The sequence below is a fragment of the Styela clava genome, chromosome 9 (assembly GCF_964204865.1).
Source record: "Styela clava chromosome 9, kaStyClav1.hap1.2, whole genome shotgun sequence".
Taxonomy (NCBI): Eukaryota; Metazoa; Chordata; class Ascidiacea; order Stolidobranchia; family Styelidae; genus Styela; species Styela clava.
Window position 1 is genome coordinate 2,521,598 of NC_135258.1, and position 15,316 is coordinate 2,536,913.

Here is a 15,316-nt window from a genome sequence, read left to right on the forward strand (position 1 = left end):
TGTGTGTGAGAGTTGAGTTCATATTTCCCTTCACACGAAAACATTCTTCTTATTTTCATTGACTGATGGGGGTATTTCACAGGGAGTTTCAACCTTGTTGAGCATGAATTGTTTGTACATATTGGGATTTGGGATCTAAAACTAATAATAACATTACAAATATATACAATTCAAATGTATACCACTGGAATGATAAACCGGGGGTCATGAATGCTAAAAGCCTTCGGTAGGGGACTCAAGCCATAAAAGGTTGGGAACCACTGTGCTAGGGTATGCTGGGACTAGGCCAAGCATGATTACCGGGTTCAGAAATAGTAAGCCATTTATAAGTTTCAATTACATAGACCTAATGGTGGAGAAATCCGTAACCTGCTGGCGTTTATGTGAACCACAGTATGACAATGAAAAGACGAAAAACAGTAAGCCAGTTGTATGTTTCCATTATAAAGACTCAATCATGTGAGGAGTTGTAATGGACTAGTTGCTGATTTATCCACCCTACAATGGAAAGTATTCAAACTCCTCTTTCTAATATGATTAATTATACTCCACAGAGTTAAAAATGGACAGGAAAAGATATAAAATTCTTATCCTGTCTATTTCTTACTGATATTTATCATCTCCATTTCATCTTATCATATCTTTATCTCACCTTATCAAACAGTGCAATGTAGAGAGAAAATCCAAATTGATCTTTGACCCCAATTTTTTCAGCAAGAACTGTGCACAATTCCCGCGCTGTAGTTGCGGAATCAGCCAGAAGTGTTTTAGTTGTCCCATCCATAAAAGTAATCGCTAATTTGAGAGGATTCTTGGATTTTGTAGCCTAAAACAAAAAGTACAAATGTAAATTTTAATATATAATAATACAATAATCCATGAAAATGCATTTTAGGTGTCGTTGCTCTCACTCAACACTAATTTTTTGAATGAGATGTTTTACATCTCCACTCCAGACAAAGATCCAACCAAGCATACATTGGTAGACAAGGATCACTTTAATTGCAAACACTAGACTTATTTGGTTTGCCATAGTCTACTAAATTTATCACATACTGGTACATGAGTCTTTTAATAAACGTTTTTTCCCGCAGTGTCACTGCAGTTATGAGCACGCTTAATCTCTATCATATCTCATCATTAAAAGTTATGATTTGGTAACTTTATTTGTTAGTCATTAGTAGAGAGTATTTAAATGTTCCATGCTTTTAGCTATCCTACTAAGCCATTAAGGATAATGAATCATGTGGTAGAAATCAAAAGAGGTAATGTATTATAACTACATGCAGTTCCATGTAACTTGGTGGCTGGTTTCTGGTTCCATTAACAAAAGTTCTCTTCAACCTCTGCTCACAATATGGCGCATAATTTGCTGGTCCATCTTGTATAAAGCATTGCAAGTATTTCACGAAGCGTTCGCTCGGAGCGAAACAGCCAACACAAAGTGACATCAGAATCCAACCGCGAGCATGTGATGACTTTGAAGTGTTTTGACTCAGCTGTTTGCAGATCATACAGTAGATTTCATCCCTGTGTATAATAAAAAGTTGTAGGTTTCCATGTACTTCCCATAGAATCCAATATAAGTTTTCCTAATCATAGCAAGCAGTTTCTTGGACAGTTGGAACTGTATTTATCTTGGAAAAAAAAAAGAAAAAAAAGTTACTCCCATACTGTGTGCACCAGGTGAGGGTTAGAGTTAGACCATAACGTTAATCCGATTTTTCTCATTTTGGTTCTATTACAAGTTCAGGAACTGTCTGTGTTAGCCAAGTGAATATCCCCCTGCCCCCAACTTAATGTAAAGTAGGCGAACAAAATTAGTACACACATTTCGTATTGGTACACACATTTTTGGAGCCCCGAAAAACCCCTATAAAGTATGATTATTGTCTTTTTTACTGTGAAAGCTATTTCAAACTGAGAAGTTTCTTCAGTACTTATCAACATATTTTATAAAGTGAATGCACCATGAAAATTGGGTTAGTTCATTTGAAATAGGTATTTTGAAGAAACTTTAAGAAGAACAACACTGTTCCTCCATGATCAATTTTTGCATATTTCAATGAAGCATGGAACAACACAACAAATTGCGCCTTCGCACAAGTAAAACTCACCTCAAATTTGGTCTCAAAATTGCATTTCCAATGATGAAATGAAGCTTTTCAAGATTGCTTGTTGGTCTGTTGATTATCATTGAGTTTTCATCTCCCTGAAATACAGTAAAACAAATCATAAGAGAGAGCAATTTCAGCAAAATGGTCGAATACTGAATGTCATATGAATTCAGTATAATATTCAAATATTACCATTTCATAAATGTTTTGGACACACACCGATGATATGTACCAATAAAAACCAATTTTTTAATTAAATATGATATATAAAAGACCTCGATTTCACTGCCGGCCGTAGACCATTTATAAAAACAAATTTATTTTTGTACCATATTCAGGTTTCAAGAAAGAGTACTGTGAATATTTGTTCATGGTGCACAATAAAGTTTCTCGCCAAATGGGTTCCTGGATTTTATAATATCAAATAAGATAGTATTTACATAATTATCCCGGGGGAAAGGAATGGTGATAAGACCCTATGGTGAACCACGGCCTCTAGTCCATTTGCCAGTCCATGTCAGGTATGGGATTAGTTAGCCAGTAATTTCTTTTCGGAAACATGGACTTGATGGTGAAGGAGGCCGTAACCATCCAGCAATTATGTGACCCATTGTTGATGATGGCTAATAATGGCTTGTCGAGTAACGTCCCTAATAATTGATTGTGCTATCTGTCTAGTGCTAACGTGTCGCAGTTGCGTCACTCGCTAGTATGTTCTGTTGCTGTAAGCATCTTATGTTGTGTGTTATGCTGGTGTAATAAAGAAGTGTAAGCGTATTCAGTTGAATCCTTATTCTATAATAGCTTGGGTGTAAAACTTAACATATAACCAAGACATTATTAACATCCATCCTATAGCAGAGAGGAGTACAGCGATCCTCTCACACCTCATTATTCCTGCATGGGATTCAAATCTGCGAACCCACGCAGGGTAATCACGGGTGCCGTGGCAAGCGTATTCCTAACGCTCAGCATATTTTTCTCAAACTCAAACACTTACCTCAACCCAAGTATCTTCCTGTTTCAGTCTGTTTGCAACTTCTTCAGTAATTTTGGACTTTTTCTTCAGAGTCATGGAAACAATTTTCTGCTTCATGCTGCCTGCTTTGCGCTTTGACTAGAAAAAAAAAATTTCAACATTAGTTTACTGAATTGTTTAACATCCTTGGTTATAATTTCTGATGTGTTTTGTTGTTATTTTATACCAAGTGCTATTTGTTACTACGGAAATCTGTTATAGAATCCAATTCCGTCAGAAACCAGGTTATGGGTAATAATTGGACTGTTGAGAAGAGAGAAATTTGGGGTTGGGGGGGTGGGGGACAAATTAGTGGTAAGCATCCCCCTATTGAGCTTACAGAATCAAATTATGAGGAAATCGTTATTAGCAAGAGAATTGTTGAATTCCTGGATGCCACATGATGAAACACAGCTGCTATGGTTTTATTTGCCATCCCAGTTCATGTAAACAGAAAAATCTACTTTTGAATTATCCCCATATCCCATATGGGTTAGTAATTTCATTGAAACCCCATAGCTGTATAAATTATTCTCACAACAACAACATCTTTAAGGTATATTGAAACGATGTCTTGAAATTGTCATTTCCTTCTCTTCAGCAAACTTGTGACATTTTAAGTAACTTCTTCGCAAATTACTTACATAGCTTCCTTGAATCTGTTCCATGTTAGCTTTATTTTTGGCATATGATCGGCCAAGTGTTTCATAAATTTTAGTCATAACAGGCGTGTTCTCCTTCATATTATTTGTCTCTGGTTGGTATTTTGGTTCTGGTAAATCTCCCATAAATCTGAAAAATATTGAATTTTTTTAATAAAAGCATAAAATTCAACAAATTGTAATAACTTTATGGTTGGTTGGTTTGGACGAAAAAGTTATGGGTTGTCTAGTGATTGAACCATCCTATCATCTTTTCTTCCTCAGAATACGAACTCTACTTCTAAATGTGGGAAGATTTCCAAAAATTTCAAAGTTGCATTTATTGTTTAAACCAGGGGGTGTGCAGCCTTTATTACAGGAGGGCCAGATACAAATATCTGGGTGAAGCTAGTGTTATAGGCAGTGGCGTTAATGTTAGACTTCCTCATAGGTGACGCTGCTCTAATAGGTGACACTAACCATAACTGGTTTATCGTGTTTCCCTTCAGACTGAAATGCATTTTTTTATTTCTCCTTTTTCTGCATGCACAATGTGTATTTTCGGCATGTGTAAAAATGAACTACTGACTCAGGTGGTTAATTAATCCCATCTGACATTAACTGGCAACTAAATGAAATGCCGTGGTTTGCCATACCATTACGCCATTTCCTTTTCTCTAGCATAAATATAAAAATTGGGACCTCCTGAAGTATGCGCACCAAGATGGCGCACTACCTGAACTCAGGTTATGTACCAGGTTAGGGTTCAGGTTGTGCGACATTTTGGTACGCATACTTCAGGAGTACCGAAAATTGTATAAAAACGTACTGTTAATTGTCACTCACCTTAATATAGTAATCCATACAGCCAGAGCAGCAAGTTTGTCTCCCTCACTATCATGGTGTAGCAGAGGCTGCCTCAATGGCCTTTTTATATGAGTGTGATCTGCGCTTCCCTGTAAAAGAAATAAATAAATTTGAAAGAAATATTATTCAATAATTGGGTTTCTACAGGGCTCAGTTTATCCTTCTTCAATGATTTCATGTTGGTGGGTCCATGTGTATAATATGATTGTGAGAGGAAGTTTGACTTAGGCCAGACAAAATGTCACAGAAATATATTTGTGTTAGTGTTCAGTGTAAGATTCGTTAATCACTCGAAGAATATTTCATTGCAAAAAGTTCAAATTTTTTCTGGGAGGAAGCTATAACTCAAAACTTGCAAAAGATTTGAGAACAGGCCTTTTTATAGCCCTAAATAAACAAATCAAACATGCCCAAAAATTTTAAAGAATTGTCAAATTTGAAAGAATGCTTTTAGTGAGAGCTGAGAACTAGAAAAAATACCAGAAAAATATATGTAGGGCTGACATGGGCAAACTAAAAATCATAGGCCAAATCCGGTCTGTTGCGTAATTCAATATGGCCACCTGATGCTGCCACAACCAAACTAAAACCAAATTCTAATGTTTTGGTAAAAAAATTAACCTGAGGAATTTGTTGAGATTTCGATTTATTTCAGTTTTAGCACAAGGCTTATTATTTTTCATTTTCGTAACACTGTAAATATTGTTCATAAAATGCAACTAGATGGTCCAAAAACCTTGCCCATTCCTGGTCCAGGATGAGTCTACATAGTTTGAAATTGTAAAGGCATGTAAGCAAAACTATCAACTTTGTAAAACAAACCTGGAAATATGTAGTAGCGAATTTAGCAAACTTGTATTCAGAGATGTCTTCTCCAACTTCTACATCTGGTATTGATGTCAAAACTACTCCAGAAGATGAGCCTTCAAGATCCTGATAAAATGAATGGAATATTGAGAATAAAATGAGACTTATTAAGAATCTGTCTTCATTATAAGGGTACCTCAGTGCCAGGACAAATGTTTGCAAAAAGGAAGGTTGAATTTTCTTATAGGATAACAAATATGAGTTTGCTATACCCAACTTGGTGGTATTTCTCCATGCCTCGACGTATAGCTTCAATGGCCATAAATGTCGCGAATTTAGATTATAATTTTAAGCTATTGTAACATATTAATTTTATTAAAACCCCTCCCACTCACCAAATGTCACAAATATTATAATTATACCATAAGTCAACACACACATAAAAAATATACAGTAGTAGTCAATAAACAAAACATATTACAACATTCATAAAAAACTTTAGTTCTCGATATTTGTTTTGGACTGTTTTTCAAGTTTTTTTTTTCATGCAAATGGCCAAACACACTTAATAAAAGTAATCACAACTTACAAACACTAAACAGAAATAAACTGCATTTCAATAAATACAAATATATAGTAGAACTTTTTCCAAGTTTTCCAAATTGTACTGAACGCATAAAAATCTGTTTTTACACAGATATTTTAAACATTATTAAGGTTTCTAATGCAGACATCTGCCTGAGCAATCAAAGGTATGGTAACATGCAACATTATGCTTTGTCGGTTTCTACTATTGAAAGCTGCCGCTTGAATATAAATACCAGAAAGAGGGATCGGAGTCTAAGACCAGGCTATGTTGATTATATTCGTTCGTGTCTTAGATCGGAAGTTAAGCAACGTCGACCTCGGTGAGTACTTGCATGGATGACCGGCTGGGAGTATCTGATTTACCATGAAAGTTCTTTGTCTCAACAAGGCTTGTACATGCCACCGATACATGCAGACTTATTTGTTTAAAATGGGGGGTGAGCGTAAATATTTTATTATTTTCGGTTAGAAAAGTTAATATTTAGACAAACATGCAATCAGTCGCAAACAACCTACACTTGATTTGTTTGGAGTGTCCGTGTCACACTAATAAAATAAAATTTTATAGAAAAAATATTTATTAAGTAATAAAATATATCTATTATGAAATTTTTTTATTTATTTATCGCCTCGCGGAACACTAAAAAATGATGGGTAAAATTGATAACGAAAAAACGGTGTAATGTAGCGGTTCCCAATGGGTTCGTTGTGGCGAGTTGCCAAATGCGCCGCAAAAACTAACAGAATTATGTTGAACATACCTAAAATATGATTGAATATTTTACATATTTCATTTATTATAAATGTTTTATTGTTTCTCAATTTGAATGCTGTGTATATGAATCAACAAATCCATTTTACCTTTCTATATCGTTTACTTTCCATTACGTAGGTTTGCCTCTATAATGTTACGTCTAATGAAGATAGAAGTACTTTTTGCAACTTCGCGAGCTGCAGTTTATTTATCTGCTGAATCGAGTTTAGCGAACATGAGTAATTTTTCCAGCATTTCAAAGTAAAATCAGGCAGAGATGACGGAAGAAGAGTTGACCATTTGCCTTTATTCTTAAGACCTACCTGTTTGCCTATTGCTGCAAACTTGATAATAAACTTAACAGTCAAAAAGCTAGGCCGACGGTTAAGGAATATGCCCCTACTCTACCTTAGTTAGTCCGCTTTAGGCCAACGGTGACACGATATTGAACGGTCAGTTGGGCGACAACTTCACGATCCCTAGATCGCCATGGCGACCCATTTAGACGTATTTTTGATTTATTTTCCACGGAACACTCGGAAGACGCCCGCGGAACACTAATGTTCCGCGGAACACTAATGTTCCGCGGAACACAGTTTGGGAAACGCTGGTCTATACAGATAACCCATACGGCTATCATGGTTACTCCGGCCTGTGGTGTCTGGAGTCGTTTTCTTCTATTAAGTAGAGTGGCATCAGGCTGCTTGAATGTGTCTGAGACCCTGACTTTTTATGTATTTTATTTTGACTCCTTTCTCAGTATGATTTAATATTAGACTTTCTCATAAGTGACGCTGCTCGATAACCATTACTGGTTTATCGCGTCTCCCTTCACACCGAAACATATTTTTCATTTTTTATCTTGACTTTGTTTGTCCATCGTATACTTTCAGCATGTTATAAAATACACTACTGACAGGCTGACTTAACACTGAACCATATCGTTGGGTTCATGTTACAACAAAAAGTTGAAGCCATGTGATTCACAGATTGTGTTTGGGACCCCAAGTGTGTAAGGAACTTACTCTGAAGGCAGAAGGTCCAGCTGATGATTCCATGGCATCGTTCCCATTCGGAGCAAGAAAACCAAACATTTCATCAACCATTGCATTGTGGTCCACGTTTTGTGATTGCTTACGATTCTTTTGCTAAAATATAAAATAATTATTTAAATACCTTTTTGAGCAAGAATCTAAATAAGCAAATCGTTATATTAAAATATTGAAAAAGTTGGATTTTTGAAAAAAAAAGACTATTTTTTAGGCTTTACATCAGACATTTACTTGATAATGAAGTGTAAATTGTACAATTTAGGAATCAAGAAAATACAATTCAGCAATGAATAGGAAATTGAATAGGTAAATAGATTTTGTTCATCTAGAAATGATATCCAAAGTTCGAGGGCCCATTCGTTTCCCCAAAACTAAATCACAATTTTTAGGTTATTCAACAAGCATATATATACCAAACAAATATATATCAGAATAAACTTGAATGTGTCAAAATACCACAGTTTTTAATGAAAATTTTTACAAAGCAAATTTTCTACTGTGCGAAGTTAGACAGTATAACAAGTAAACAAGAATATCGGTTGGAAACCGAAGACTTATCAATCGATAGTTAGGGGATCCCCCAAAATAGAAACTGCAGTTTCGATTCATCCGCTCTTGTAACTTGCGCACTGCGCGTCGCACACACACACTCGGCGTGTCTCAAAATTCTTTTGCTTAATTCGCCCAAAATCAATACGCTTCTAGTCCGAGATAATGCACATGCACATGCAAAATATGGAACAGATTCAATCTCGCTTTCGTGAGATATCGCGTGCATCTAACAGACATACAGACAAATACCTATCAACATACTTACCGATTAAAATCGATAAGTAATAAAGAGTGAAGTTTTAATTTATTGCATTTCAAAAGTTATTGCCCGAATATATATAGTGTAGGTTTATTTTATTATGTTCTTTACCTGTTTTTGGTGGACAGGCACATACTTGTGACCAAAATAAAATTAATTGATTGATTGATAAAAAAATATCAGATGAAAAAAACTTGTCAAAAAGCACACAAACCTTCTCAGCAAAATCAATCCTCATTTTCTTCTGCTTCAATTCCTTTTCAGCCAATTCTCTTTTTTCTCTTTCCATGCGTTCCAATTCCTTATAAGAGAAGAAGACATAAATATAGATACAAGTACGCAATGATAGGCGAATAAATGATAGGCTCAACATTATATTAGGTCAACAATGCATGAGACAAACAAACAATTTAGGAAATTTGCCAAAATTGTCAAATATTTATTTAAGAGTAAGATAGATAAGAAAGATGAATGATCCAAATTCTGCCATGATATAAACATAAATACACAAGACAAGACAGAAATTCAGGAAAGCTAGTGATGTTAGTATTTAATAGAAGCTTATAAAGAGCGTTTAGAATATTTTTTTAATGTATTTAGAATGAATCTAATTTCAAAGCAAAATTTTAAAATATAGAGCTATTTTTATAGGACATTCTCATCTTATTTATTTATACCTGTTGCTTAGCTCTTGACAGTTTCTTCTGTTCTCTTGCAAGAAGAAGTTTCTTGTATTGTCTTCTTGCAATCAGTCCTGTTTGTAATAACAATAAAAATGGTCGAATATAGCAATGTATATTTGCATGTACTGATTAAATAAAAAATAAATCTGGCAAGTTATAAGCACCTCACAGCTTCTATTTGGTTACCAGTTGAAGCTGAAAGATAAAATAGAAATTGGCTCAATTTGTGCGTGATCTTGAAGAATGAATAATTGAATAATCTCACATATTGAGAAAACTTTGAAAAAGTTAGCAATTAAAAATTGTACAAAGCACAACAATGAGACAATTTTATTATTTGAATTAAATTCTGCTTTCTATTTGCTATGAGGTTTCGACTTCATCCTATTCAAGCATCTTTTTGACGAAGGTCACATATGGATGCAGGAGTACAAAAATGTGAGTCAACACGAGGCATAGTTTGCAACAATATTATTTATTGCTCAACCTACCTCTGACACCAGCTTGGATTCTCATTATAGCCCAGAGCTTATGTCTGTAATGTCTTCTTATCAGAAAACCACGACAATGAGCTTGGAAACCAATGATTCTCTTCCGAGCAAAGTTGTAGCGGAAAGCCAATCGACGTGCTCTCCAGAGTGCTTGTAATCGAGCATATCCAAGGGTCATCTGTAATGTTAGGAAAGATTAAATGAAGTATCTTACTATTGCATGTTCATTTCAGGGCATTAGCGTGATAAAATAATAAAACTTCCAAACTGTAGACTTTACTCAGGCATTTAAAGATCCAGAAATCATTACTTTCCAACACAGTGGGTGAGCTGCAATTCGAATATATTGCTAGGATTAAATATAGTCATACATCCTAAGCTATCAAAAGTTCATTTTGTTCTATCTTTGTATGAAACAAATGTGCTAGTTCAAGTATATGAGGGAATAAATGGAGGAATTGTGCTGGATATTTTACAAACATGAGCTATGTTTTCTGCCACTGCCGTATCCCTGTGAATTCACAGTGTATTATGGGATTATATTGTCAAGTTAAATTATCAGGCTCCTGCATTCTGGCATCACCTTTAATGGATTTAACGAAAGCACCATGGTTGGTACATCATGCTAAGAATTAGATACCATTGCACCTCAGATAACCCTGAGTGAATTGGCAGTTTCAATTCTGTGGAGAATTTAAAAGTGCAAAAGAATTGTTGGTTTCTCACAGCTTCAGGATGACTGATATAAACACTCAGTTAGGACTTCTTCAAGACCATGAATCTCGAACAAATACTTTGATAATTGTCCCAAAATCAGACATGGTAACTCAAAAAAGAGCCATGATTTGCTATGTAATTAGGCTATTTCATCAACTTCGCTCTAGATAAATATGAAAAACCTATTTTTATGCATAATATGATAGTAGCTCCCCCATACTGAATATACTTGTACCTGTTTGTACTTCTTCTTTTGCTTATATGCTTTCCATGTTGCTTGTATCTTAGCAGCACTGGTTTTCATCTTTTTGAAGCGACGTCTAGCGTTCCAACGACGCACATTGCGTTGAATGATAATCACCCATCTATACAATAAAATTAGTCAGTAATATTGATTCTTTGTTAGATTCTTAATAAGTAGTCGAAGCTACTGAGTATGAAAAAATAAAACTACTAGTAATCTGTGTCAAACATTAAGAATGCATCTCGCGAGCACCCTACTGATTACCATGTGCAAGTTTCAGTAGTACAGGATTGCTTGACATAACTTAGCCATTCCCAGCCACTGGCTAGCAATATCTAGCTCCACCATCCGTATCCATGCATCTAAAGCAGTGGTCAGAACTGCTTGTGGGACGCATATACACATTTCCGGTAGCGTGAGTGCTGCATTAATTTCTGCCTGTGAACAATTGCCACATTAAACTAAAAATTATGGTGCACCCGCACCTTCTATTGCTGTGTTACAATGGGACTTCTATACTGCCCTTCTAATATATATAAATTACAAAACAATACATTGTTTTCATTTTCTTGATGCTTTGTCTGTGCCATTGCCAAAGCGTTGAATTCAAATGACAATCTTGTTTCCCCGCAGCACGTCGTCCAAATGACAATTTGACAAGCGAGTACGAATTTATTGTGAGTGTAATACATATCATATAAAGCTGATCACAGCAATGTGTGCAATGTGAGACGTTCACATTACTTACACGCTTTGCACTGTTGAAACCTGGGGTCAAATATCTTATTTGCATTGACACGTTCTGTAATGACGTTTAACATTGAATCCCTTAATAAATGCGATGCTGATTTGGCATATTAATCAAACCGGTTTTGAAATGTGCAAGAAATAAAATCATTTCCGTCCAAGCACATCTAAATGTTGGACTCTCAACGCGAACATCCCTCTGTTCGCGGAGAGAAAGAAATTCCCAACATCAAGTGGGCGAATACAACTCAGAACTGACGCTGCAGAAAAGCGTCGTACAGCTGCATTTGTTATGTGGAGACAACGATAAATTTATAATCAATTTTTGTATCTGAAGTCAGGACGTTCGAGGGTCGCAAAAAATTAGTTTGTGGGCCGTATTTGACTTGCGGGCGCAGTTTGCTAAGTCTTCTAAAAATAGCTGCCATTTACATTTCAGTAATTGCTTGCCTAGTACCCTGTGTGGAATGGAAAAACAAACACCCTATATTTTCTTATTTGTACTGGTAACAAGACCAATTACCGACATGAATTAAGATCAATTTCTGTGTGGAGGACCACCTACTACTACCTATCTTTGAGTATTATTATCAAATAAAAAAGCCAACATATCTCACCGAGTGATTGCTGTTTCTCTTGCAATTTCAAGCAACATGTCATGTTCATCCTTCAAAAATATTTTGTTCTTTCCAACCTGCCAGTCTTTGTCACCAAGAGCCTCATCCATGATCTTACGACAAATTTCTAAAATTGGAAAAGTTTTTATTCAGCAATGGATGAGATATAAGAATAATAATTTCTATCTTAAGGGAGAGGAAAAGATGCTAAGATACTTTAATCATACACCACAGTCTCTCGTTTGGTTACTAGTACATGCTATGGGTGTGTGTCTATATTGTTGGTTTGTGAAATTCTTGGATTTTTACATATTTATCCCAATGGAGAGGAAAGTCATGAACCACGGCCTCTCATTGTTGTTGTTTAGTTTTAAGCTGTGGCGACAAAAGTAAAATTGATTGATTGATTGACTTCCTAATTATACTTTGATTGTCTGCACACAATCTGCATAAAGAAAATTCCATAAATACTAGCCCAACTTACCAATCATTTCTTCACGTTCATGTACAATGTGAACTCCATGTAAAATCATTCGATACCTGAAATAGAAAAAAAGTGCAACTAAAAAATAAATTTACTTTAATAGAGCTTGACATATTTTTGATTATATGATTTGGTCAAAAAGTTCTTCATCTTCACTGAACCAAAGCCACAGGATGACTTGAAATAACTACTCTTTACCAATAAAGATGGCTGTTCCCATACATGCCCTAACCTATTTCCCACACCTATTACCCTATAGCAGCGATTCCCACTTTTAACCACTCCAGCTAGTGCTTATACATCACAAGGTAACAAAAAATGGCGGGGCGTCCCACAAGGGGGCGTAGAAAATTTTTTGAGGGTGCGTGAAGCTAGTTATAAATAAAAAATTTCGTTAGATCTGATCGTATCTGTACTATTCTGGATATTTACATATCTTCATTGTTTATTTTTCTTTATTATGTACACGTATTTTCAACGTATTTTTTGAATAAAATATACTTTTGCTTCACTTGTCAACTAGTTATCTTTGAGGCGGGGTGCAAGAAAATTTCCAAAAAGTGGGTGTGGCTTAAAAAGTTTCAGGACGACTTCTCTAACCTGTCGACAAATTCTCTGAAGGTGTATCTGATTGGATAACCAGCTCTTCTTATCCGAATTGTTTCCATCATGCCAGAATATCTCAGCTGACGAGCGATCAACTGACGATCAAAATCCTAGAAAAAAAAGAAGCAAGTTAGACATGAGTTTGCTTATTGGCAGGGATGGCCAATACCGAATAGTTCACTATTTCGAATACATTCGAAATTATTTTTTTCGAATATGAAATTTCGAATACTTCGAAAATAAAATCCACTAATTGAAGCTTACCTAAATGTATGTAGGAATTTCCATACAATAAGCAATGGAATAACTGCTATCTACAAGTTACAACCTAGCTATATTACCAGGCATTTCATATTTGCAGATTATTGCAGTATATATTTTATATACCATGAGTAATGTTAACAGAATTAAATTAATACGACAATAGTGGTATCGATGATGGATTTGAATATTTGCGCAACATAAAATCATCCTAGTAAAATGCCCATACTTTTAAATACCAACCATTATCCAAATTATTTGTCGAAAAGCGGGATAAAGTATGAGGTATTTTTCCGACTTGTGACAATTTTTTCGTGAGTACAAAAATACTAATCAAAAATTAATTACATTTGGGAACTTTACCACACATTTCAAGTCCGCAGATCGCCGTTGTATGTTTGAGTAATAATTCTTTTATTATTTCATAAATATGAAAATAGGAATCAAAAACCATTTATAATCTGGTAGTTTATCACACATTGTAAGTCCACAGATCGCCGTTGTATTTTGTAAATACGAAAATAGGAATCAAAAATTAATATTATTCGCGAGTTTGCCACACAATATATGTCCACAGATTGCCGTGATATTGTGCCGAATATAATTACCGAGTTTTGATTCTTATTTTCGTACTCACGAAAGAATTGTCACGAGTCGGAAAAAGAATTTATATTTTATCCCGCTCTTGGGAACTAATTTGGAGAATGGTTGCCATTGGTTTGTATTTAAAAGTATGGACTTTTTACTAGGATGATTTTGTGCTGCGCAAAATCCATGACCGATACCACTACTTAAAATGCCTTACCGGGTTAATTTAATTCTATTATCATAACTCAAATGTTGGTAAATCGGGCAGTTTACCACACATTTGAAGGCCACAGATCGCCGTTGCATTTTAGAATTATTAGTTTTATTATTTTGTAAACACGAATACGAAATTAATTATAATTGGGCAGTTTACCACGTATTTCATGTCCACAAATACCCGTTGTATTTGGCATTAATTCGCTAATAATTTTATATGTTTAGAACCAGATCATGTTAGTTTGGTAGAATCATACTCACAGAATTAACTATTTTTAACAATTGAGCGGTAAATTTAAGTTGTAAAGCGGCAATCATTTTGGACAACCTATTAACCCGAATGTTGAAATAATTTTGGAATGTGATAGGTACTACACTGTACGTCCACGGGTTATTTCACAGTTGTTTTCCTGTCCCTGTCGTGTTTTGCTGAATCGGCAAAACGAAAGGGTCACAAATCACTTTATCTTGGTGGACGTGTTTCTCTTTAAAGTAACGATAACCAGCCTGCGATTAAATATCATGATTGGCAGACCCTAAGACCCAAATATAAGGTTACACAAATCATGCTTGAGAAGACTCATGCAAATAATAAGCAGCCCACATAGAAATTAAATAAACATACTTTCTCAATTTTTCGACGTAATGGAAATTAAAACGTGCAAATGTGTCGCAACACTATGCGACGTACGGTCGCACAGAATATAAACAATCAAAGTGCCGATTCTATTTCATCGTCATTACGTGAGACAGCGTAAAAAGTCGTTTAAATATTCCCGTAAAACGAAACACCACGTTTACGGCGAAAAGTGGCTACTATTCGGAATTATTCGAAAATCAGCCGAAAAGGTATTCGAATACTTTGATATTCGAATACATTCGAATATTCGATTCGTTTTGGACAACCCTGCTTATTGGTATATATTATTGTATATATAATGTAATACAGCGAGATGGAGCTATTGGCTCGTACTGTATTTGTCCTTGTATATCCAAGGCGGTAATCC

General features: G+C 35.3%; 1 protein-coding gene across 6 annotated transcripts in view; it reads right to left on the reverse strand.

The window, feature by feature from the left end:
* LOC120339313 (unconventional myosin-VIIa-like) overlaps positions 1-15,316 on the reverse strand; it is a 62,417-nt gene that overhangs the window by 19,230 nt on the left and 27,871 nt on the right. For 5 of the 6 annotated variants that reach the window (XM_078115949.1, XM_078115947.1, XM_039407410.2 and 2 more), the window contains 16 exons: positions 13,239-13,354; positions 12,639-12,694; positions 12,155-12,281; positions 10,782-10,911; positions 9,830-10,007; positions 9,333-9,409; positions 8,870-8,956; positions 7,818-7,940; positions 6,555-6,584; positions 5,466-5,576; positions 4,623-4,732; positions 3,780-3,927; positions 3,118-3,234; positions 2,118-2,212; positions 1,284-1,530; positions 653-826 (listed from right to left, as the gene is read on the reverse strand). In XM_078115949.1, coding sequence (XP_077972075.1) covers positions 653-826; positions 1,284-1,530; positions 2,118-2,212; positions 3,118-3,234; positions 3,780-3,927; positions 4,623-4,732; positions 5,466-5,576; positions 6,555-6,584; positions 7,818-7,940; positions 8,870-8,956; positions 9,333-9,409; positions 9,830-10,007; positions 10,782-10,911; positions 12,155-12,281; positions 12,639-12,694; positions 13,239-13,354 — 1,926 coding nt within the window. The remainder of the gene's footprint in view (positions 1-652; positions 827-1,283; positions 1,531-2,117; positions 2,213-3,117; positions 3,235-3,779; positions 3,928-4,622; positions 4,733-5,465; positions 5,577-6,554; positions 6,585-7,817; positions 7,941-8,869; positions 8,957-9,332; positions 9,410-9,829; positions 10,008-10,781; positions 10,912-12,154; positions 12,282-12,638; positions 12,695-13,238; positions 13,355-15,316) is intronic. The other variant, XM_078115948.1, reaches the window with a different exon arrangement.